The 25,641-nt window shown below is 55.6% G+C and overlaps 1 protein-coding gene across 1 annotated transcript in view; it reads right to left on the reverse strand.

Moving 5' to 3' along the window:
* IGDCC3 (immunoglobulin superfamily DCC subclass member 3) overlaps nucleotides 1-25,641 on the reverse strand; it is a 97,251-nt gene that overhangs the window by 38,342 nt on the left and 33,268 nt on the right. Inside the window, exon 3 of the mRNA XM_026073354.1 lies at nucleotides 2,359-2,503. Coding sequence (XP_025929139.1) covers nucleotides 2,359-2,503 — 145 coding nt within the window. The remainder of the gene's footprint in view (nucleotides 1-2,358; nucleotides 2,504-25,641) is intronic.

A 25,641-nucleotide genomic window follows, 5' to 3' on the forward strand; every position in this document is an offset into this window, starting at 1 on the left:
TACCACTCATCAGGTGGTGCACAGTGACCACAGACGGTCATCCAGGGAACGCGTGGTTGCGCCCCACGCTCCCAGCGCCAGGTCCCAGATACAGGACTCAAACCCACGTAATCTTAAATGCATGGGAAGGCATGTTAAAAATAGATACTGTGTGTGCATATGTATCTAAATATGTATTTTACATATTAAAATATAGGTAATTTAAAACATACATATGCACACACACACACACATATATATATAAATATATAAGTATACACATACACTACAGGTTGCTTGGCAACTGTGTGTTTAAATTGGTTGGTAGTAAGTCATTACACTGTGATGAGTTAATAATCCATTTCCATCTGGAAGATGAAGAATATCTTTTTCTATATCAGCATATGGTTAAGTGTCTATAACCTGCTCTCTGCGCTGGGTTCCAATAGCGCRGCTCAGTGTTGGAGGCAGCGTGACAGCAATCAGTTTTATACGTCCTGAAGTTGATTGCAATCTCTCTGGGACTTTAAAATGCCCATTGTTTTCGATGAATTATACCACAAGAAGCCTTCATTTTTGTTAACAATCTGCCCACAGCATTAGAAGATTCAATTCCAAAGCTATTATTCTGCCTTCAAAGCCTCAAAGTGCAAGACTCAGCATACAAATTTATATACACTTTATACGCAGAAGTGCACCAAGCATGATTAATGCAGAAATCCAATTCCGTTAGAGAAGCAACCCTCATCACCCAGTCCCATTGGTGTCAGAGATTAATCTACTGAGCTAACAATAAAAACCTTCCACAGTAACCTTACTCCCACAAGAAGCCAAATCTGCTCAAAATCAGGACACTGAAGGTTGGAAAAATGCTCCTAGCCCACCTCCTCCAGGGCCTGGGCAAGCTCCCTTGCCCTAGAGGAGAAGCGGTGAGGATGAACGTGGCTTGGGGCTTTCCGGCTCTTCCTCCTCAGTCTTGGAGAAAAGTAGTAGTTGTGGTTGCACCCAAATCCCTCCCACATATTTGTCCCCATCCCTGCACTAGTGACCCTGGGCTTGAGCAAAAACTGGGAATAATGCATGAGGGACCTCTAGGGAACTTCACATGTCCTGCAACATCTCATCTGGATGCACACAGGTGTCAGGCCCAAATCTGCACCTCATACCCCCACTGATACCACCTCAGACAAGCTGCCCTGCTGTGCCACGCCACTAGTTTAGGACTTGTGTGAGCAAGGAGCCTTCAGCGGAGATCAAGTTTAATAAACCAATCCTTCGCTGGGCTAAAAAAAGCCCAGATGAAAAACACAAGTTAAAACAAAATCTGACAGTTGTAGTTTCCAGCTCCAGGGCTGGGCCTCTTGGGTCCTTCTACTGTAAGTTCACCATAAAGATGAAAAGGTCAGGCATTGTTTCAGCCCTCGTGTTTTCTACAGCCCCCAAAGAATCCAACCGTCTTCTGGTGCACAACTGACATTTTAAGAATAGGGGCTTTCAGGAAAATATTTACAGCTTCCTGGTTTCATCTATTCCCAACGCACGCACGTCAGTTTGTGATCAAGGTGTGCTGCGACTGATTGTCTCCTGAAGAGCGGCCACACGGCTCCCGAGCTGCAGCTGGGACCGTTGGAGGCCAGCCGGCGCGAAGCACGCGCTTCCTGCCACCTGCCCTGCGCCATCCCCACCGCCGCTCGGGAGATCAAACCGTGATTAGGGGCAYTTCCTACGCAGAGGGAGCAGCCTGTCAAAGAAAGGAAGCGAGGACGTGCCGGCCCAGGTCTAGGCTGGAGAAGGGGGATTGCATGGGAAACGGCAACCCAGGGCTCTGCGGGACACTCTGCGCAGACCCTCCCTGCTGCCGTGGCTGAAGCATCACGAGGGAGTCCACCTGGGAAGGCAAGGCTAGCGGCCACGTTGTTTTTCAGAGCTTGCAAGAGTTCAGGACCCACCTGCAGGACCCTCAGTCACGGCTCTGACTTGGAAAGAGTTGCACAAATGGAGCCTCCTGGGGACAAAGGCTGCCAGAGTCACCCCAGCTCTGCTAGGACTCCTGAGAGGGCTTTTCATGCTGGAAGGTCAACATGGAGGAGGGCTGCCTCCTCTCAGGAAGGTCAGAGCGAGCCACTGTCCCCTCCAAAAATCAGCTAACAGGGTTTRTCTAGCTCTCCTAGGAGATGCAGCATTTCTGTATGGTCCTTGACCAGAAGGAGCCCAGAAAGCCCACAATATTAACTAAAAGTCTTCTATGGCGGAAATGCTGGGGAAGAGCCTCAGCCCAGGTCTGTTGTGTCCTGGGATAGCTGTGGGGGCAAGARCAAACCTGGCCACCTGCTTCTATCTGGCGGAAGGGCAGCAGCATGTGGTTTGGACGTCTCCTACCTTTCGTTGTCTGTGTTGACCGGCATGCGATTTTTTTGCCAGAGGATGACCGGCTCAGGCAAGCCATGGATCTGGCACTGGAACCTCGCAACGCCACCTTCTTCCACAACTGCATTTTGAGGGTGGATGTGGAAGTCAGACATCGCTGGAAGACACAAAAAGAGACAAAACTATTCACACATGAAATGAGATCCATTGCCAACAGCATCACATGACCTAGAAGCACCCCAGTTTCCCAGAGCTGGCAAATGGGACTGTAATGTAACCCATCCCGGCAGAAGAGAAGGYTGGTTTGCAGCCTAACCTCCTGCATGGAGAAACAAGACAACTGGCAAGCTCGTGCTGTAGGTCTGCCCCTGCACACTGAACTGGTTGACCCAGCTGGGACAGGAGGCAGTGCTCCATGACCCATGTGCTCTACAGCAAGGTTTACAGGGGCAGCAGGATGCCCAGACACTGCGCTGTCACTTATTGGAGGTCTTTCTCAACAGCTGCAATGGGTTTCAGATCCAAGCTCACATCAGAAAAGAGATGTCTCTCTTTTCTGTTCCCTCCAATGCTATCGGTGTCTTTCTGTCTTGTCTGCTGTAAACATGCTTCTGATGTGCATGGCTTGACTACTAAATTCATTTTCATACCTTCACTAAAAGAGCTCCCAGACACCCTGGTAAACCTTGCAATCCTTGATTTTCCATCTCTGCTTGGTACGTGCTCCAGGCAGCTTCAGCTCATGGCATACTCTGCCTCCCAGCATCGCRGAAGCAACAGTCACATCCCCCTGCTACGGAGCATCAGGCCTCGGTCGATGGAAAGAGCAGGTGGCCCAGAGCTCAGCAGCTCAACTCACCAAGACACCAGGGGTCGGGACCACCCGACTGCCCTGGCTCAGGGCAGCCAAGGACCATGCACGCTGCAGCTCCGTGCGCAGCTCAAACACCAAGCACGCCCGTCAAACAGGGCCTGAGGCAAYGCGAGGTGGCAGGCACCCAACGGAGGCAGAAATGCCAGGGTGCCCCCAACGCCCGCAGCTGCCTTGGCTTCCCCATCCAGCCGCTGGCAGCAAACGGCAAATCCCAGCGTGCCCGCCCAGGACAAACACAGACCGGCCCGTTCCCACACAGTCACAGCTGTAACCATTGTGTGGAAAGACTCTGGCACGYTGTTAGAGCTACATAAATAATACAGTAATTATTACTATTAATTAATTGGAAGGTGCTGCCTGTTGACTCTGCAATAAACATATTCGAGGCTAATAAACATCCCAGTGGTTATTTAGCTCATGATTCATTTATAGTGCCACACGYGCGGGAAGATCTCTCCCATTATCATATAAAATAAACTCCGAGAGAGCCCCCTGCTCTGCCATCCCAGCCCGATAATACCGCGCTCCCCAGCGGGAAAGCCTCGTCCCCTTTTACATGCACCAAGTGTAATGAATGTACCTCGGCGGCGGAACAAGCTGCGTATGTGTCAGGGCAGCTTAATCATTCATCTGCAAACTCCAGTTGGGCTCGGGCAGATGGGAGACGGCCATTAGCAATCATACATTAAATATGTGCTGCATTAACCCGCACCGCTCCCCGAACCATCGCTCTCCACCCGCTTGCTGCAGATTTGTTAAGCCGATCGCGCAACGCAGCAGCGAGGCCCCAGCGCAGCTCAGCCGGAGGGTGCGCGGGTCCTGCCGGGCCGGGGCCGAGCAGCGGCCCCGAATCGGGGACAGCGATCAGAGCCGCCGGCCCCGGGAGGGGGTTCTGCAAGGCCAGGCAGCCAGATGTGCGGACACATCAGCACAAGCTGAAAGACGATGCCAATATCTATTTCACTTTTCCAGGATGAAAGATGATGCAAATGTCCTCTCCGGGTACGGGACAGAGCCCAACGGCAGAACGGCTATTTACCCAAYTAATAAGAATGACGCAAAGCTTGTTAATAAAGCAAAAAAAGCAGGGATTCAGATGCCTGCAGGAAAATTCCTTTGGGATACACAGATCGCCGGTGCTGAGGTTTTGGGGGCTGGCAGGGCTGATGAGAAGAGGAAGGTGTGAATGAGAGCGGCCCTGGCACAGGCACCGTTCTGCTAGCTGCAGAATTCATTGCCATTCCTTTATTTCAATAATATCATCTCTTATAGGTAAAACTGCAGCAATAACCTCTACTCTTAAAGACACTAGTATTAATATTTATCATGAATAAAACATGGAAAGTTATAAATAATTCAGTTATGAGGATGTTAAGTAAAATATTACTCTTCAATGACCCTGTAATGTGGCTCTGAAGCACAGTTTTATGTTAAATGCCTAGGAAACACTGTGACCCTTGCCAAGACCAGCTGGTTTGCAGAAGAGGCATTAAAAATTCATGCACTGAGCTACAAAACACTATTTTTACCACAGGGTTACGAGTTTATTTACAGTTGTAGAGACAAAGGCTTTTGTGGCCCCTCCTGTAAAACAGCACCAAAGTTGAAAGCAAGCGATTACCTGGGTGCTGTTTCCAGCCGGGCAATAGATCACTGGGTGCGCAGAGGGGAGAGGGACGGGAACCTACCGCTCGGAGGGCATAAATCGCTGCTGACCCACATAAGATTTTTACACACGTCCCACCCGACTGTAACCAACTCCTACAGCGGAGTGCCTGCTCCTGTTTGGCGCCTGTCCTTTCACCAGAAAACGCCAGGGCTCCCGTTATCCGACGGGCTCTATTGTTTCAGCCGAGGCGAAGAGCTGCGCAACATCCAGGGTGGAGCTGGCCAGCAGCCAGGGAGCTGCATCTAATTTCTATGCTAATGGATATAATCATTTTTAAAATAAATACATGCAATCACAATATTCCCCGGCATCCTCGAGCTCCTAAGCAGGGAGGCGCTCTCCAACCCATCTGCCCGCATCATCCATCACCCTGCCGCGGTCGCCCTCATCCCGCCAGCCGCGCAGCACCCCCGTGCGAACGGAGGAACCGGACCCCTCCCGGGCCCCGCTACCCGTCGTCRGACGGGGTCTGTGCCCCCCACTTCCCGTTAAACTTTCCTTTTCCATCTCCGTGTGCAGCAAAGTACCGTCCATGCACAGCATGAGCGTAGGTAGCCGGTGAGCTGTAAAATCACCCCCAAACCATGTGCATGCTGACTGCTCCGTATCGGCACGTGCTCGGGGGAGATGAGGGTTAGGCAGGCTCTGCAGAAACCAGGGCTGTGCCCGTCACGGATGTCACCGCACGTCACCTCCCTGCAACTCGTCAGGTGATGCCGGGGCAGTCTGAAACCTCAGACTTCATATTGCTTCTCCGGGTCGGTGCAAAACCAGCTGACTTTGCGCTGGAGCGGAGCAGGGAACAGCCTGTGCCGTTATCTCCGCGATGTTACGTTATCTCCGCAGGGTGGAAGATCTCAGAGATGCTCCAAGCCGTGGCATCTTGGTGCTGCTATCATCATGCCTGAATTTTTGCCCCAGTACCTATGGACTGGCACCGAGCAAGGAAAGGCAAGAGGAGGTGCTACAGAGGAGAGCTCGCAGCAGACGGGGAGCTGTCGTAAAAGCCTCCCACGCCGTGGGTGCAAGCTGTTAGTGCGCCACGAGCCCTGGTGTGAAGGCACAGCCCTCCGCTCTGGAAGCTGGGGCAAGCTGCATCGTGCAAAAAGTACTGTTAGGGAGCATTTTTTGGATGAACTAGTGATACAAAGCCCCACCACTGGTTAGGGAAGATCCTACGGCACTGCTCATTTAGCAGGACCGTTCTCACTCCGGCACCCCAGCTGGGCTGTCTGCAGCCGTACCGGACCATGAGTCGGAGGAGTTGCTCTTCCTCTCTTCCTCCCACATGTTGTAGCATGGATGATCTCAATTGGGAAAAGGTTGGATCATGGATGAGACTCTTCCCTAAAGAGCACCGCAGGCGCGGGATCTCCCCTCATCTAACCCTCCCCAAAGGTGCATCCTACGGACACCGCGCTGACCCCACAGCATCTTGCAGGTGAGCAGCAGCTCTCATCCTCATTCATATTCATGGAGGATTTCTGCTAGCAAACAAGTTTGCTGGGTCTCCTATAATCGAAGAGCAAACACACTTCCCAGCCTAGCAGACCCCGTGGAAAGGCCAACGGAATAAAAATGAAAATAGCTATTGAATGAAATTTTCTTTACTCCATGAAAAACTAAATTGAAACCATTAGTGGCCAATCCTTTTTTGCTCAGTTCAGCATTAGTGCTAAGCCAGAGATTGACCTAGATTTGATATAGAAAAAGAAAACATTAACTTGGTATGTCAAAGCAAATCCCAGGCCTGTTGGAATCATTAAAACGCAAACATTATTATCAACTGCAGGCACACGGGGAGGAAGACGACGAAAGGTTCAGCACCAAGCACGGTGTTAAGAGAGTACTGGGGAAGCCCAGCTAGTTTTGCAACCGCATTGCTCTTTGCTTTTAGATTACTTCAGGGGAAACAAATACCCAGGCTGGCTGTGATACAGCAGGGTGCTGGGGAGGCGCTGGGCATCCTCACCGCCACTGAAGCCGGCAGCCTACAAGTGACAGCTCAGAAGCAAAGACCTTTCCCAACATTTCTGCCACTAACTTGTTAAATACAGACTGCTTCCGATGGTTAAAACACTTCAAAGTTAGCACGGGACACAGAGCAAGAGCTTAATGGGGACGTGCCTCCGGCACCGGGGCTCCCTGATGGGGCTCTGCAGGTCCAGCTGTGCCACCCTCACGGAGGAGAAGCTCGGCAGGCCAGCGGCGGCCCTCCCGGACATCCCCAAAAGCCGTCGCGGCTGGATTTCCCCGCACCGAAGGACACTGGGCTGGCGCCGGCCGGGCCGTGGCTTGTGGCTGGGGCGACGCAACAGGAATGGGATGCACCTGAAAGGACGGCATTGGGGAGAGGAGCTTTCTTTGCCCACGCTAGACTGATTTTAGGGGGCACACCACCACCGAGCTGTATTTTCCGCTCCAGCGGGTCACTTCATTTGCTCCCCTCCGCGCTCTGGCAACGGAGGATTTGCCTGCAGGAAAGAGCCGGGCACAAAAGGYGGGGGGCGTACGGACACCACAAATCCCAGCCTCCCCGCGCCGACCCGTTTTCAGACGGGAACGCTTTTACAAGGCTTTGAGACGCTGCATCTTCATCTTTTTTTTTTTTTTGGAAAAAAAGATGCATTTTAAAGAACGCAGGCGGCGGCGGCGGCGGCGCAGCAGCGCGGCGGCTCCTCGCAGCTGCGGGCGGCTCCGGTGTCCGTGCGCCCGCCCGGCGTGTCTAATGCCGCTATTGTGCAAGGCCGCGGCTGAGCTGCTCCGAGCCCAATTTCGCATGCCAGCCGCTTTGTGCATAGCGGAGCGTGAACGGCAGCGCCGCCCATTTATCTATTTAATTCTCGAGGAGTAGCGGGAGCGGGGGCCTTCGCTCCCAGCGCCAGGGAAGAAAAATCGCCTTTCTCCCCGGCTTGGGCAAGGGAGGGGAATATTCAAGACCGGCAGCGTGGAGGAAAAGCCCCTCCGCCCCCGCCCACTCGCCACAGGGCTGAAAAATCCCAAATCGCTCTTGTCCATCCTGGCCCTCCGATCTTGAAGGAAAACGGGCTGCAAGAGTGCGAATCCAGGAAAACATTTTGGAGGAATGCAGCTCATTTGGAAGTGGCCAGAACACGTGGCCGAAAGAAAGAGGGGGAAAACCCCGTCTCGTGCTGTGTCGGGCAGATGGAGAGAACATTTGCAAATAACTATTTATTCCTCTAGCACTTGCTTTCGCTGTGCTTTTACCCACACAAAGCCAAAACGACTGCTCAGAGCAGGGACGGAGGCGTTTCACCTCCTTGCGTCTCTGCTGTTGCACAGTTTGAAAGAGTTGGACTCGATCCTCCCCAGTCAAAGCTGAACAAAATAATTTCAGGGAGATTCAGAAGACGCCCCATCACGYGCACTTCTCCGGCTGAGGAACAAAGTTTCCCCCTGCCCTGGATTTTTTCCCCCTCCGCTTGTCGAAGCCCCTGGGACAGGGCTGCAAAGGAGGCAGCTGAGCTAATGCCTGGCGGTGCGGCAGAGCATCTGCCCGCAGGAGCGGAAACGCAACAGATATTTTGCAAGGGAAGGGGGGCAAAAAATCCACCACTTGGCATCTCAAGCGCACCAGGAGGCAAAATCGCCGCTTGATGYGCGATGATGACTTCYGAATCCTTTGCATGACACGGGAAAYGCCGGCGGGCTGAAACCAGCTCCGGCGCTGCCCTTCCTGCACCAGATCTCCGTGCACCAGCGCGTCGCGGTGCGTTTTGGCCCCCGGCGCTCAGGTCACCTCCGGGCATTGCTGCAGCTCGCTCCTCTCCGCGAAGCCCCACGAGCGTCGCTTCGTGTCGCCCGCGCCCGCTTCACCCTGCCTGTAAAGCGGCTCATCCCCCAGCCCCGCTGCTCGCGGGACAGGCTCGGGCGCGTGTCCATGCGGGACAAGCCGCCCCAATCCGCCGTCCAGCCCTCAAGTGCCAGCGGCGCGCTCTACCCACGAGGTTGAGCCATATAAATCACKCTAAAGGAGGCATCTCGGCGACTTCGTGGGCAAAATTTCTCCCTTCTCTCCTTTTTCGGACCGCCAGCTTGCCGCCCTCCGTGTTCCCCACCACGGCCGGCAGCACGAGGTGCACATCTGTCCTCCAGCACCCTCTGGCTTTGCAGGGGAATCTGCTGATAAACAGCCCCTTTAGCACTCTTGAACTGGTTTGGGGGAGGAAAGACATTTCTGGCAGAGAGGGGGGCATSCCTGGGAGAGACCGTTATCAGGGAGGGCTATTGCAGGCATTTTTCAAGATGGATTGGTCACTGGCTCAYGACAGCTTTTAGCGTGTCCTGATGCCACCACTGGTGAAGCCCAACCCGCGGTCCTGCCGCCCTGCTGCCGGAGGGAAGGGGGAGCGTTAAACACCATAAAGAACTCCTCGTTTGCTTGGGYGGGCCGCACACGGGGCTAGCGATCCCGGAGCGCGCGAGCAGGTTATCCATCATCGTTACAGCGCTCCGGCACCGAGGGGTGACGCCGGCTGGGCGACGCCGGCCGCTCTCGAGCTGGGCGACTTCTCCATTGGGGGAGACCCCAGACGTGTCCCCCCGGGCATCCTGCGGCGTTCCCACTCCTGTCGCATCCCCAGCTTGCCCCGCCGCGGGAAACGGCTTCTTCCAGACCTCACCGCCGGCCGGGCTCTCCTCTGGAGCACGCGTTTGCCCTTTGCAAAACACCTAGGAATGATGCTGCCYGCAAGGCGCCGGGAGCGAGCGCTCGGCCAGGCGCAGCGCCGCGCGCAGCAGGCTGCCAGCRGGCACGGCTCCGCTGCCAGCTCTCCGCCTGCAGCGTCCTCGGGCTCTTCCTGCTCTGACACACACAATTAAGACAAATTACACGGTTACCGTCCGGATTTGTCGCACAATGACGATGTTTGCCGTCCCTCTCCCAAATGTTGACGGCGACGGCACAAGAGGATGTTCCCACGCTGCCGGTTTTGGCCCTGGACCACTCTGTTGGCAGCCAACCCCTTTCCGATAAGCGTGGACCTGTAATCCCGGTTCCTAAGAGCTCGGAGAGGCGGCGAGCCGCCCGAGCAGCGCGCCGCAAGCGCGATATTCTGCAATAGCAGAACAGCGCACGGCGCTGTCCCCTGCCCGTGCCCCGGGAGCCTGCTGCAAGCAGGAGAGATGCCTACGGGAGCTAGAAACTCCCGTAACTCCARCAGAGGCACGTCGAGCGGCTTCAGGCGGCCACACCGCCGCCGGACACGAGGCCCGTGCGGCCGCCCCCGTCTTTTTGCGCTTGCGAACGAGCGCGCCTTTCCTTCTGGCATCTCCGGAGGGGATGGTGGAACGCAGAAGCGCGAGGGAGAGGAAGCTTTTTGCCACGGCTGCCCGCAGAAATGCCACCAGCCCCGCTCTCGGGCAGGGAGCTGCCCTGATTTACAGGCTAATGAATTTTAAATGAGAGGTGGTTTTTAATTTTTTTGTTGTCAGCCCCCATTTTTCTGCTAGCAATCATTTCTATAATAGCTTGAAATTCTCAGCATCTGTTTTTACCAGCTCTCTTGTAATTAGTTTACTAATGTATTTCCCTGCGCCTTTGTTATTTTCAGGGAATTGCTTCATTCCCAGCTATCAGAGATAGCGCACTTCAGTCTATAAGGAGTTTGGCCTTTGTTCCCCCGCGGTTATTCACATGGGGGAAGATGGCTCGGTGAATGACAAGCCTTTCTATCACCACACGTTCTCCGTTTAATGTCTTTATACTGGCTCATTAATTACCTCGGAAAACTCCTTTCCGAATGGAAGCGGTGATTTATAGAAGACTTGGGCAAGGTGCCATTTTTATCAGGCCGACGGCGAGCGGCGCCAGCGCCGTTAACTCGCCCTTCGCTTGCAAGGCGGACGCGGCCGGAGGAAGGACGGGAGAGCCCGGCTGGCGCTCGGCCCCTCCGGGGCAGGGCGGCGGGACGGGCTGCAGCTCGGGTTCGCGTGGACTCGGCTGTYCCGCGTGCTCCGCAGATATTTCCCACTCCTCCGGCTTTTCAGTCCGGCTGCTTTTGCTAGGGAATGAAATAGAGGTGAGAACGGTGCTCAGCTGGACTAAAGGAGTTATTCAATATAATAAAACAATCATTCAGGCTGGATTTCCACCACTTGAGGCAGAGGTGCCGCCGCACCCCATTGCCAGGGAATTATTCAGCATCCGCTGTGCACACGGGGAGGAGACGAGCGGAGAGAGGAGCCAACGGCGAGCGCCGAGAGGTCGGGCACAGAAAGTTAGCCTTGCAGAGCACTGCTCCAACGTCCTTTCTGTTCGTTTTCAGCCTGAATTTCTCCGTACGCATCTGATTTTCCAAAATGCTGAGCGCTGCTCCGCTCCGGTGCCTTGGTGGCGAGCAAGGCCATTGCGTTAGCCCGTCCCCGGACCCGGATCGAAGGTGTAAGATAGAAGATGCAGAAAGGATTGAACCGCCGTGACACCGAGCGCCTGCAGCGACTTCCTCCGAGGTTTGCTCTTCCTCCCGGCAGCGGCCAAGCCGTTAGCTGTCATCTCGTCCCCGTGGCTGCGTTACGAACATAAATTCCTGTTCGCTCCTTGGCAATAGCAACAACAGCTTCCTATTTTTCTGGCAGCGATCCAGGGAAATTCAAGCTGAATTACAGCCGTTCTTCAGAATATAGGCCAAATCCACGAAAGCAGGGCACATGACTGCGTACGCAGACCTCGTCCTTTCTCTATTTATCCGCAGCGAGGAGCCCCGTCGGCTGAAAATAGCTCATCTCTGGAAATCCCCCTTTCCGCGCGCCGCGGCCGCTCCTGGCTGCCAGCCAGGCTATTACCACCTCAAAGAGAAAGCTCCCAGCTCGGGCGTATCGGCCGCGCCGCACAGTCCGTGTGTTTTGATGTTTTCCCCGGTTTCCCCCCGGGAGCTCTGCGAGGACGGGGGTTGCGTTTCCGCGCAAGAGCCGGCGAGCGCTAAGGCCGTTGCTGCTCCGCCGCCGGCCCGGCTGCCCTCGCGGTTGGGTACCCAGCGCCCTCGCCTCTGGCAGCCCCTCACCAGCGTGACCCCCGCGGGGCTCTAAAAGCAACCGGGAGGCCCATCGCCGTCCGCAAGCGCAACGTCGGAYGAGCGCAAGCGGGGGCGCGGGACAACGGTTCGGGGCAAGAAGAACGGGGAGGAAGTCGCACCGAGGAAGACGGTGATGGCCGGCTTCGAGGAGGAGTTGCAAACGGCAAGTCTCACCGCCTCGGTCTTCCTCGCTGCCACCAGGCCACCCCCAAGACTTTACCGCTTGATCAAATCCAGCTCGTCACCTCCAAAGGGAAGCATTAGGACAGCACACGTACGGCCCCGCCGCGCAGGGCGCCGCGCTCGGCGCGCGTTTCCTCCAGGCTGGAGGGTTTACGCCGGCCACGTTCCCGTGCGGTAGAAAGCCAACATCATCGTGCCTCCAGGAGAAGGCTGCAGTGGCGATCTGCCATCGCCCGATCCTCGTACCACATCGCAACCAAACACAGGACTTCAGAAATGCAGCTATTACTTGYAAGGAAAAAGTACCAACTCCTCTCTACGGGGAGTTTTAAAACTGAACAACCAAGCAAAGCAAAAATCCATCTAGGAACACTTCGTTAAGATGTTCACAGCAGGTCTTCAGATATTTTTAAGGCTTTTTGCTTTTTTTTCTCCTGGAGTTTAGACGGACATCRGTAACCTCAGGTAGCTCCTCCATTCCCAGAGACCTTGGGTGAAGCTGAGAAGATGGAGCAGGATACCACGAGCGGCCCTGAGCAACCAGAGGCGGGAACGGTGAGCCGCAGGAAGCCTTGGAAGAGCGGGCTCATTCCCGCCRGGTCCTGCGGGAGGGGACAGCTACCAGCTCGCAGGGCTCAACGGAGGGACGATACCAGCTCGCCGGCGGGAGGAGAGGCGGCGAGAGCTTGCCTTCTTTTCAACGGCGGAGCTTGCAAACGTTTCATCCAGCTGCGTTTCAGGAAGCCCAAACACGCGAGGAAGCACACGCGTGGCTGGCGGGGGCCGGCGGGCTGCCAGACTCCCCAAACGGCAGTGCCGCCGATGAGGAGCCGCTTCCTTCCCTGCGGGCTCGTGGCAACCACAGGCTAAACCCTCCAGCACCGCCCGCCCGCACTTCCAAACCCCTCCCCGGGGCAGCGAAACTCGGAGGAAATCCTGAAAAAATGATCCCAGCACCCGGCACCCAGCCCAGCTCGGAGAAGGGCTAAGCGCCCTTCTGCCAAAGGGAAAGCAATCGCACGGCTGCTGCCACGGGAAAAGCAACGGCGGATCTAGGAGAAAGGCAGAGCCGTACAAATGCTGGACACGCAAGCAGCCGTGCGAGCCAAATTTGAAACCGATATTTGCCTTCGAAGGCTCTCGGTGAAAGGAAAGCCAGGCAAACCTGCAATTCCCGAGCTACRATGCAGGGGTGGGATGCATCCTGGCATCCGGATGGGGAAATCGGGGTTTACCCACCCAAAGTCCCCGTCGTCGCACAATTTCGTTTTAATAAAGGTTTGTTCAGGGCCTGCGAGAAAGGACCAGGAAAACGGCCCGGGCCGGGCGACGCTGCACGTCAAGGGGCTGCACCGCGGCAGGGACGCAGCTTTCGGAGAGCCAAACGCGCTGCCTAAGAGCTGGGGTTGGGGGGGGCTTTTTACCGGCTTTGAGCTCTGAACTGGGGCTTTGCCACAGGTTTTGCAGCCCGCTGGGGCAACGGCAGCCTGCCAGCCTGCTCGCCGGGGAGCCGCCCAAGTTCAGCCCTGGGGAATCAGCCCTCCCTCTTCCGAAATTTGCAGCACCCCTCCCCACGGATGCAATAAAACCAGGGAAACAAAGTCCGTAAAGTCTGCATGGGGGCTAGGGATGGAGGCACGCACACGGAAAAGATGAGCAGCAAACCCGCAGCTCCCCGACAACGCAACGAAATAAATAAATAAAGAGCGCTCCAGGAATTAGCCGTGACGGTGACGGGGCCCAAGGAGAAGGAAAGCAGAAGGGGGGACGGAAGGGGGCGGGCAGGCTGGCTTTCGCGCGCCGCGCCGAGCCATCACCCGCCATCCAGCACCGGGCCRCCCGCTAACGGGGCACGCGGGTGCACAGCCCGGCGCTCGGAGCTGCATGGAAAGACGGCCGACGCTGCCTGCCCCGCCACGGCCAGACGCAAATCCCGCGGCAGCGGGGCCGGCCCGGGTTAACGCTGCCGGCTCGGGGCTTTGCTCTCAAAAACACGCTCGTTAACTGATGCTCTGCTAATGCAGCGTTGGAACGGATCTGCCGGGACGTTACGGTGCACGGGGTGCGCACAGGGAAGGGGATGAAGATGCCGATATCAGGGCTTCGGGGCCAGGCTCACGAGCCGGCCAACGTGCAGGGCAGGAGCTCTCTCCGGGAGAAATCCCGCTGCTTTGGACCCCAAGGTGCTGGGTCAGCACCTTGTTGAGGACACCGGGTCCAGCTCCAGCCTCCGCCCAGGCCAACGGCATGGAGCTGCTGTACGATGTGTGGGAAGAGAGCAAGCCACAGGGGACTATGGATGCACAACACCTTCTAGGCATGGAAATGCGTGTCGGAGAGCCCATCTCCAACCTGCTGGGACACACAGTCCCCCCACGTCCCCTGCTCCTCACCCGGCAGTGGGTGCTGGAGCCAATGCAAAGGCCAATGCCTGCTTGCAGGTGGCTCAACACCCCAGAAAGCTCCCCAGGTGCTATCTGAGGGAAACCGGGGTACGTTGGTCGGTACCCAATGCTGCTTCCGCAGCGTAAGAGGCAGGTCAGGGCTCTGGCTCAACACGCGAAAGGATCTGCCCCTCCACCTGGGCACAAACGGGAAAGTCAACCTTCGGGCAGGGATTGCAGGTCTCCCCTCCATCCCCAGCTTCAAAGAGCTGCTGGGACCTCCCTCCGCAGCAGCCCTAGCAGGGGATCAGAGGCAGCGGGGTTAATTCGGAGRCGGGCAAGGAAGAGCCTGGGAGGAGGATCAAAGGAGCATCGCCAGCGCGGCACACTGCAGCAGTTCACCACTGCTATAACTAGCAGCCTGCCTATCGCCAGTGCCAAAAAACAGTCTTGTACCCAAYCAACAGGGTCATCCTACGGGAGACCTTCAGGGTATCGTTGTGACAAACCTTCGGCCAAACAAAAAAACGTCTTGTRTAGACGAGGCGCGTTTCTGCATCTCCGGATGCAGCTGCTGTTGCACAGCCCGGGGATGCTATCGGGGCGGCCGTGACGCCCGAGCAGGTATTTGGGGATCCATCGCTGCTGCCCGCGCTGAGCTCCTGATTACAAGCACCGCRGGTAAACCCAGACCGTTTCTACACTATTTTGGATTCATAGCCCATTCCTGCAGATGGAAAGTTTTATTCCCAAATGCGCAGAGAGCCACAAGGCAGCAGCTTGAGCGATTACGGTCTCTGCGCTACAGATCTGCTATTATTCGCCCACGTTTTACCTAAAGGGGAGGGTAGTAGCATATGGGAAGCGTAGGGTACGCTCAGGCCCGGTAGCAATGCTCTAACTCTCACACAGCTCACACCGTGTCCCAATCACATCCTGGTTCATAAAGTCCTGCCAGAGGAGAAGCACAATTTTTGCTGGGGAGAACGGGAGAAAAATCTCTCCATGCAATTAATTTGGCTCCAAATTCAAGCCAGTTGAAATAAACTGTTGATAAACCTGAAACACCATTGGGATAACAGCTGAGTGGAGGCTAATATTAAACAAGCATCTTCAGATGAAAACATCACTCATCTAAAAGGCATCACCATTCATTCATGCTCAATAAAACACAAAATGGTTACAGATAGAGCTGATGGAAAATGCGAAAGAGAAATGGAAGTAAAGCTGAAGCTGCCAGGCAGGAAATAGCACAAGGAGAAGAAGGAAAAAAAAAAACCCATGGTGAAGAGGTTGATTTACCATTCTGCTTTAGGAGAGAATCCAAAAGCAGGTTTTAATATCTGATAAAACTTCACCGCTGGCTGCCCTGCTGCCACCTGACAGAGGCACGGAAGGGGACTAATAGCCGGGCGCACTTCATGATAAAACACTTTAAGTGGCACAGCTTTACTCGGACTTGCTACTTTTAAGGGTGTTTTATGGCTCCCTGCTGTCCCTCAGCATCTCACCAGCAGCCCCTGGGACACACAGCTCCTCACCTACCTGCCAGGCAGCGAGGTTCCTCGAGCCTCAGCCTTTTCCAGGCTGTTGATTTTTCACTGGGAGATGGTTGGAGAGAGGCCCAATGCAGGATGACCCACGCAGGGTGCCCCATGCAGGGTGTCCCACGCAGGGTGCCCCACGCAGGACGTCCCACGCAAGACGCCCCATGCAGGGCTGACCCCGGGCTGGCTCTGGTCCTCTGGACTCCCGCGTGGCTCCGTCGGGGCTCCCCAGCGCCCGCCCCGCTGTCACGAGGGCCCCTTCCAGGTCCCGCTTCGTGCAAAGCCTCCGTCGGACCGGTCGGACGCTGCTGGCTTGGCGTTAAGGAGGGACGCGGGGGCTCACTTGCAAATGCACTGCTGCTTTATAGACAATTTCCCAAGCCAATAAAGAGGCGKAACGTTATCTGCCTTTTCTGCTCTCATTTCCCAAGGAACAATAAGGCTGGAAACATCTTTCTGTTTCACTAATAAAACTTTTATAACCCTCTGCCTCGACAGCCCAGGAGCACCAGCGCTTTCCGGCACAACCGTGGGGTAAGGAGGGAAAGGAGCCGTGCGACGTGCGTGCACAGACCATCCCAGCCCAGGTGGCAGCGGCAGACGTCGGAGCCGCGCTTGGGCGCAGGCTGGAAACCCCTGCCCGAGCTCGCCATCCCGCCCTGTGCCGCCCGTCCGGGGTTCGCGCGTGCCAGTCAGCGCATGCAAAGGTTTCACTGCACACAGGGCAGCGCAAGTCCYGCTGGCAAGACTTAAAAGCTATTTGGCCATTCCAGGAAAGAAAAYAAATGCAACCAAGGTGGGTTTTGCTGGCTGGTTTCAGTCCTGTGCTGCTGCATGTTTTKGCATGAGGCTGGTACCAGCTTGTTTTTCCCGACAGCTGTCCTGCCGTTTCTGCAGTCCGATCGGGAGAAGTTGAAAACCAGGCAGATTTGGTCCTGGGATGGACAGGTCTAACTACATACCCCTCCGCACGGCCACGGCGTGCACACGAGTTCCCAGCACAAGCGGCYGCCAAGCCAAGCCCAGTCCATGCAGCTCCTCAGCTAGGAGAGTGACTGCTGTGACTTATTTTTATTGGCAAAGTCCCTCGTGTAGCCTGCAGCCGTTCTGCCACACCGGGGCTGCCACCAGGACAAACTATTTTGGTTCCTGGACCTTTCCCGGCCACAAGCACAGGGCGCTGCACACGGCAGAAGCAACGGCAAATTCACAGCCGGGGGGGAAGAAGGCCAGCAAGGAGGAGGGCAGGAAAGTTGTTTTTTTTTTTTAATTGCATAAATCAAGCCGGGGGAAAGACTTCATGCCCCAGAAACCCAAGGCTGAGTTACACRTACATCCAAACATAAACTCCAGGAAGGAGAGGTCTTTCCTTTCTTTCTGTAAAATGCTTTTCTAATACCAGGAATGGTTTTAATTAGCGTGCCCGAAGCTTACAAGCGGTTCTGGGGCGCTCCGGAGCCGGCCCGTTGAACAGTTGCAAGGAAAGCCGCGAGGGCCAGCAGGATTTGTCCCGATTCCCAGGGACAACTCATCCCCCCGGCTCCAAACTAGCGACAGGGCAGGAAACCGGTGCACAAGGTGGGCATCCACGCGCAGGGGAGACCGTCAGGTTTTCAAAGCCGTCACGACTCCTGCGCAGCCCCGTGTGCTGCAGCAGCCTCCAGGGAGGGCTCGGAGCGGCACCAGCCCTTTCCTCCCCGCTTTGGAGCGTCGCCTGGCCAGGTCCGAGCCATTTGCAGGGCGCGTGTGCAACACCAACACATTTTGCACTGGGCCTGGCTCACGAGCCGCTCAGATCCCGGCTTGGCACATGGCAAACAGCTGGGGAAAACTTCCTTTTGGAGATAACATTGCCCTTTCCCCGTTGTGCTTTAGCCCGACCCGGGATAACAACTGCTGGTTGCTCGTTAAAGCAGAGCGGTGTTTCGAAGAGCGCACACCACCTCCCTCTACATTAAAATAGCAACCTGACCTCAATAAAGCATAAAACAATTAACTTACTAATTAGTCAACAAATAACTGTTTCACCCAAGTAGATACCAAGTTGTTAGGAAATCTATTAGCATTTCCACTGTAATTTCATGCTTTGCTGATGATGAATAAAACAAGGTTGAATGGGACCTATTCACATCCAGAGCACAATGCCCATCGGCTGGAAGATGGCTAGTGGGAAACTTCCTCCCAAGAGCCAAATACCGGGATCAGGACCATCAGGTGGCCGGTGTCACCGATGCCACAGCAGCACCGAAACCCAGCAGGGTCCCGGGTGCGCTGCCGGAAGGAAGAGCGACGGCCGAGAGGCAGCGAGGGTGGAAAAGAGCTCTCCCYCGATCCCCCTCGCACGGCATATGCCTGCGCCCCACGGCCCCTGCCATCCTCTCGCCCCGACGCACGCCGGCTTCCCAAAGCATTTGCATGTTAGAACAATTAGATGTGAAACATTACATCCCTTATCGCGGCGATACGACATAATTGGATTTGCAGCGCACACAGATAATGAAAGCCAGAGCTTCCAGCAGCCAGAAATATAAATCATACGCTGCATTTTCTCCATTTAAAGTTAGGAATATTTTAAGTGCTCCCAGCAAATACGTTGCTTATATTAAGAAATCGAATCATGTTATTAGGCCCTCCGTTTATCTAGTAAAATCTTTAAAAAGCTCATAAACTCGTTACTTTATTAGTTCAGACTTATTATATGTATTTGAAGCAATACTCAGAGGTATTGTTAAGCTACTGCAGGCAAGGGTTACAGGTCTTATGTATTTTCCTTTTGGCAGCAGCAGATGTGCTGGAGGCAGTGGCTGTGCCGGGGGCTTGTTGGGAGCTCACCGCTCGGAGCGAGCCCAAGCAACTGTTTGCACATTCCTGCTCACCCAAGGTCCTGACGCCGCAAGTTTTTGCACTAATTAACCCAAACGAGCTCCCGCTCGGCTGTCACTGGGGCACCTCCGCAGCGCGAGCAGGATCGGCACGACCGGAGTATCCRGGAATCCTGCACAGAGCAGCTCTCGCAGCAATCTGTCTCCATCACCCTCTCCGATCCAGAGGATTTACGCAAACAGCTTAATGTGTTAATTTACATATTTGATGAATATGCATTGTCTTGCCCACAGAAATGACAGCAAACATCCTAATTAGCAGCCGGCAGCCTGGGCGGGCGGCAGAGCGGAGCGAGCTGGCGAGGCAGAGCTGATCCCTTAAGGATGCTCCAGCTCCTCGTTCTGCCCTCGCCTCCTCCGCCGCCCCGGCCATCGGCGCCCTTTCGCCGGCGTTGCCGGCACGTGCCTTTGGGCTCCGGCCTCGCCGCAGCCGGAGGAGCGCGGCTCAGCCTGCGACGAGCCCGGCCCCGGCRGCTGCAGGAGGAGCCTCGCCGCGGTGTCCCAAAGCATCTCGAGGAGACGCTCCCGGGGCGCAAAGGCACAGGGCCCCCAAACGAGGGCTTGGGGTTTCTTTCCCCTCGGGTAATCTCATCATTTTTAACCTGCTCCCTGGGTTTTTAGGGCTTGGATCCGATTCGGGAAAGCTGAAGGCAGGATGCATGAGCAGCACCACCTCTGCTGGGCCCCCGGAGCGGCCGTGCGTGGAGCCGAGCCGAGCCGGGGGCTCGCGGTCCCCGCGGCTCCGCTCCCCCCGCGCCAAGGCCTTTGAACTCGGCTCAGGATGAAATGACGTGCTGCTTCCTCCAGGCCTCCTCTCCCTCCGCCCGCCCGCCCGCCCGTGGGGCCCCTTGCCCGACCTGAAGGTGTGACGGTTCCGCGGGCTCAAAACGGCGGGAGGATGCTCCGACGGGGGCCGGGGGCTGCGCCAGGGAGCCCCAAATCGCCCCGCGGTGCGGCTCTGACCCCGACCGCTCCTCAATGCACAGCGCCTAACGGGTGCTGCAGACCACCACGATTTTCCTTTCAGTGCAGCCCCAAAACACTCAGAAAAGCACTGGTTTTCCCTTTTTTTTTTGCCCACTGAGCCATGCGCAACTCAGCTTCTGCACTGGGAGTTTCTACCTGGAAATCCAGTTGTTTGCAGGCAATTGGCCATCCCAGCTCCCGGTGCCACCGGAGCCCAAATACTTTGTAAGGTCTAATGATTGCTGCAAGCAGACGGGCAGCGACCGTGCTGCAGCAGTGCTTCAAAGCGGGATCGGACGAGACCTCGCTCTCTGCTTGCTACGGCATCTCCCTACCCGCTGCTCAGCTCAGACGCCGACGAACACCGACGGGGCTTTTTCACGAGTTTCCTATCTCCTCTTTAAGAAAATAAACAATAAAAACACTTGAACACCGCCCTCCCAGGGTTTCTGAGCAGCAAGAAAACATTTTTAATCTCTCCCTCTGCAGCTTAATACCAGCAATCAGTTACTGTAGGCTCAGATTTATTTAATGGGAGGTGCGGCATGCACAAGCAACCAGCCACGATTAGGAGCTGGGGATGCAAAGCTCCATCACTGGCAGCGGCGACCGTCGTAAAGGCCATTAAGGGAGCTAGTCTGCCTAAATGCACATAATCAGCAAATTTATGGCCTGTTTCTTCTGTTCRGCGAGGAACTGGCAGAGGCAAGAAAGATGCGTGATGCCGTCAGCTCAGAGCCGCTCGGAAACACCGTCTCCTGCAACCTGTAAGGGCTGGTGTGCAAACGTGCCGCACATCCCACAGCAGCTCCCTCGCACACGCACACAAAACCGCCTGGTTCAATTTAATTGATTCCCCCAAGGGCTTTGGTACGGGTTTTATAGTGCATAACTAATACTGATAAGCAGGCGTGATAAGGTAGTGTTATTACCCAACTAATGGGTCACTTCATCCACAAATACTTTCTAATTTAATTGAAAACAGGAACATGAGCTATGAGCAGTCAAAACCTCCGGTACCATCAGCACTCACATTCCTGGCGGTTTTCCGCTCTCCCCTTGCCGCCGCCGGCAGCTTGCGAACCGCGGCAGATGTCACACGACCGTGTCGTGCAGCCACGGATTCACAGTTCAAGCTCTCCGGGTTCAATCCAGCCACGCAGCGAGGAAGGGCAGCACCCAGGAGCTTCAAAGCGAGTTGCACCCATCGCTCGGAGCGGGGCCGCGCTCGCCTTCCCCTTCCACCCACCTCCCCAGCCTGCACCGAAAAGGAAATTCCTCGAATAACTTCCATGTGCTCAGCCCTAAGGAAATGGTAGGTATTAATACAGCCGCTCCTCAGCATCCGCCTGCCTCCAGAGGTTGGAGGCCATCCGTGTCTGAACGGCAGAGAGCTTTGCCGGTCATTAACGAGAAACGCGCCTCCGCGTTTCCATCCTGCTCAAAACCGGTATATCCCTCGACTCTCCTGAGGCCGCTCCTAAAAAGCACAGCTACCATTAAGCAGATTGCTTCAGCAGGAGCCTGGCCCCCTCCAATAACAGAAATGTCAGATCGTGACTTCTCCTTCGCCACGCAGCGCGGCGAGGGCTGGTGCCCCGCTCGGGGCCGCGGGGTGCTCCCGCGTTGCAACGCTCCGGCTCAGCCGGCACTGGGAAACCGGGCCAGCGCCGAGCGTTAGAAATCAGAATTATCGAAGCATTACCGACTGCGTCTTCCCCCTCGCGCCTGGCAGCTCCCCAGCAGGCCACGAGCGCCCGTGCCACCACGCTTCAGCGTCGGACGGTTTCTTTGGCGAGGGACGGGGGAGTCGGCGCGGGGGGCGGAGGGCAGCCGGCGGCGGGCGGGGGGGGCGCGCGCCGCGGGTGGGCACCCGCGCAGCCCGGCAGAAAACGCCGCTGCCGGCAAAGCGGCAGCGCGCTCAGACGAGAACAAAACGCTCCCCAAGCCGGCCCCGAGCGCGTTCCCCTTCGTTAGCGCGAAGATCGGCCGTCTAACAGAAGGCAGCGAGGGGACAGCGAGACCAATCCAGGCGGTTTTACTTAAATTCCAGCTAAATGAACCCAGTTCGGGGGGCTTTTAGCAACGGAGGGATAATGTATGCCTATTAAAGAGCATGTCAAAGCCCCAGCCACAGGGTCTGGGCGCTCAGCTAAAGCGAAGGTCACAGATCCGCGCCCTGGGGCCAGGAGAGAAAGGCTCGGAGGAAGAGGAGTGGCCATCTGGTCCCCCGCTCGCGCAGAGGTCACCGCTTTCTGTCACCCCCCCTGCGGCCTCTGACTCCGAGGACTCAAAGAGAAGGAGGAAAAAACCAGGCGTGATGAAAGCGGGGCCCTGATGCGCGGAGACAACTCGCTAAAAGCGCTCTAAGTGAAACCAGCCCCGCGCTCGGCACCGCTCAAGGCGCAGCTCTGCCCTTGCCGCTGCCGCGGCGCCGCGKGCGCGGGCGCGCTCCTCCACGCGGGGAAAAGAGCCGGGGCGAAACCTCAAGCAGGGGAAAAAAGCCTCCCGAGGCACCGGCGCCGCAGCAGCTCTAAGAGGGAGGCAGAGCGCAAAACGCGCGAATGCATCAGCAGCCCGACCGGGCTGCAAAGCAAGGAGAAAAACAGAAGGACGGCGTGCTTGCGAAAGGCGCCGAAGCGCCTGATGCTTGCACACACCCGCGAGAAAGACTGATGCTATTCATGCCCAGYGTGCTCGCTTCCGGCTCGGCAACGCCGCGCGGGCTGAATGAAATCCGCTAATTGTTCCGTTCGCACACGATCCGCGAAGGGGATTGTTCGGGAGCCAAGAGAAAATAAATGAGGTGTTTAGGAAAACGCGGGCTGATTTCATATGCTTTATAAAAGCTCCGCTGACTCTCGGCACTGTCTCCCAAACTGGCTTTCTGGTCCCGACCTGACTTTGAGCTGCTGGGGCTTTTATCCCTCATTCAGCATTCAAAGCAGAAAGGCCTTCTAGTAACTCTGCCATTTATTTTCAGAGTAAACAGGTTTCTTGTTCATTAATTACATGGGTCTTCCGATAACACACACCATTTCCCATTACCTGGCCTCCGTGCAGTTTGCKCCCTGCATGCCTGAACACTGCAGACGTTTTATCAAGCAATTCTGCTTCATTTTAATCCGTGATTTATCTGAGGAGCCAGCCTCGGTGCCTGAAGGGTATTGTCTAAGTAACAATACTGATGTACACATTCCCACATCAAATGTCAAGGGAGAAGAGGGCCGCTCCGGAGGATGCAGGGGCTCAAAGGAAATCATTAAAAGCCACTGGCCTGCAGAAACCAAATCGTATTCGAAAAGAAAAACCAACAGCAGACAGGAAGCTACTGGCAACCAGGCATGGCTTAGGAAAGGCGCTCTGTGGGGAATAGCGCGGTTTCCCCTTACAAACTCCCGGCATGGCCCACACGGCTTTTTTTCGGCAGTGACAGGCACAAATTCAAACTCCAGTTCATGTGCGCAGCCCTGACCCGTGGCTTGGTGTCGCTTGGGTTTAATGCTCCTTTGCCCAAAGCGCAAAGCCCAAAGTTTGCCRGGGGCAAACCTGCCGGCGCCCGTGGATGGAGGTGGCACTGCACCACGCGCCTCGCCGCCGCCGGCTCCGAAGCTGCTGGAAACGAGTGCGGCCCCGGCAGCAGCAGCAATTGCAATTAAAAGCCGTCAAGAACCTTTTCCCCCTTTGCACCCCAAACGCGGCTCCTGGCAAAGCAAGCACGCATCACCCTTGGGGAAGGCCACAGGTTTGGGGCACCGGGAGAAGAGATGCCTCCCAGTTGCCGACTCTTCCTGCAGCTGCTCAGGACAGATGTGTTTCTTCCTAGGCTGCAATATGCACTGCCATCGGCTTAGGAGCTCCTTTAAATCCAGGGACGGGCGCAGAGCTACGCACAAGGCTAATCTGGGCAACACAGGGAGAAAGCAAACCATCAGGTTTGTCAGAATAATTTTTAAAAGCGCCACTAAGGCAAGAAACCGTTATCTCATCCCTGCGGCTCAAACAAGGTCAACAGGAGCTACTGATACACCGGGGACGGAGGCAGCTTCCAAAGGTGGAGGGTGGAAACCCCAAGGAGGTGGGTAGCCGGAGCCCTCTGGAGAGCGGCGCTGGGCATGTCCTTCAAGGATGCTGGACTGGAGCCTACTGAGGACTGCAGAGAAAAGAGCTGCTGTCTTTATTTTTTTCCGCTAACTAGCGAGAGTTAACGAAGTGTTGCGTGATGGAGGCCGCCCACAGAGCCGGGGGAGCGGAGCCGCGGAGGGGGCTCTCCGCGGCGGCGTCCTCGCCGTGCGCTTCCGCCCCAGGCGGCACCCGCTCCCCGAGGGAAGGGGGCATTTCGGAGGAGGACGTGGGGCAGGACCCCGAGCCCCGCGGCCTCGGCCCCCGTCCTTCCCGCCGTGCAGCGCTTGCGCGGGTCCTCGGCAGCACCGGCCACAAAGCCGTCATTGTCGAGCCCCGGTGCTTCGCTCCGCGAAGGAGCCACCAAGGTGCTATTTACTTAGGAAACCAAGCCGGAGCAGAGGGAGGACGGGAGGATGCCCTCCGAATTCGACGCCGAGCTAGAACAACAGATGCATTCACCTCGCCGCTGTTTCGCCGTGTTTTGGTCGCCGTCAGATCGCGTTTTGCTTTACCAACCGCCAGCAGAGCGGCTCCCGAAGTCCTTCGTCCYGGCTCGACAGCACGACGGCGTTCCAGCAATTAGCAGTCAGCTCACAAAAGCAAATTAATACAGTGGCAAAACCGGCTGGCACTGCCACCAGCCCCGCTCGGGAAACATCTCACCTGAGAACAGCGAAGTAACAGCTCTGCTCGGCCCCGGCAGCCTGCCGGGACCCYAGCGGGGCTGCGAGCTCGCAGGGACGTGCCTTGTTTTTCTATCTTGGTGATACCACGTCCCAAAAAGCTCCGGCATCATTGGAAATGCCAGCRATTAYTAATTACTCAATAATCAATAGATATGGTTGCACACAGAGTGATTGCACTGTGATTTCAAGCAGCAGCTCCAAGATAAGCTGGAAATGTAATGAATCTCCCCTCAAAAAAAAAAAAATACAAAATACCAATGCCTGTGGGGAAAAAAACATTTCCAACACACTTCACAACAGAAATGGAGAGAGGAATTAGCTGCTAATTCATCTGCAAATATAATTAAACTCTGCAACACTAAGACTTCATTGTTAATTTACTTGCATGTCCATGTCATATGTGCGAAAAATCAGAAACAGGTCTATTAATTTACAACTTTAGGTGTAATATATTCAGAACACAGCATAAAATGGCAGGAATACAGGCAATTTCATCTAAAACTCTGCAGTTGGTAAATTAAATCTATTTGCAGCAAAGTAAATTGAAATACATACTGAACTTATTACTGTGTCTAGTTTAATATCTACAAATGGGTTGGATTTCTCCAGGTGAAGATTATCCATATGCAGTGGAAGAGATGCGGCTGTTCCCACATCTCTGCTCACAATATCACCGTCACCCTGGAGGGGCTGCTTAGCCCTGACCCGCGCTGCGGTTTTGGGGTGGATGGTGGCAGGGAGCTGCCAGCAAAGCAATAGTTTCAAAATCTGACGTATACAGCAAGGTCCTCCAGATGTGAASAGGAATCAATACCTCTTTCTTTTCAAAGCACGGTAGTGCCTTGAGTGCTCCTGCAAGACGTCACACAGACACAATTGGAAAAATAAAGACGTTTTGGTCCTCCCCGGGAGCGTTTAGGCGGTTTCATACCCAGATCCCCATCR

The sequence above is a fragment of the Apteryx rowi genome, unplaced genomic scaffold, assembly GCF_003343035.1.
Source record: "Apteryx rowi isolate R43461 unplaced genomic scaffold, aptRow1 scaffold_11, whole genome shotgun sequence".
NCBI classification, from domain to species: domain Eukaryota; kingdom Metazoa; phylum Chordata; class Aves; order Apterygiformes; family Apterygidae; genus Apteryx; species Apteryx rowi.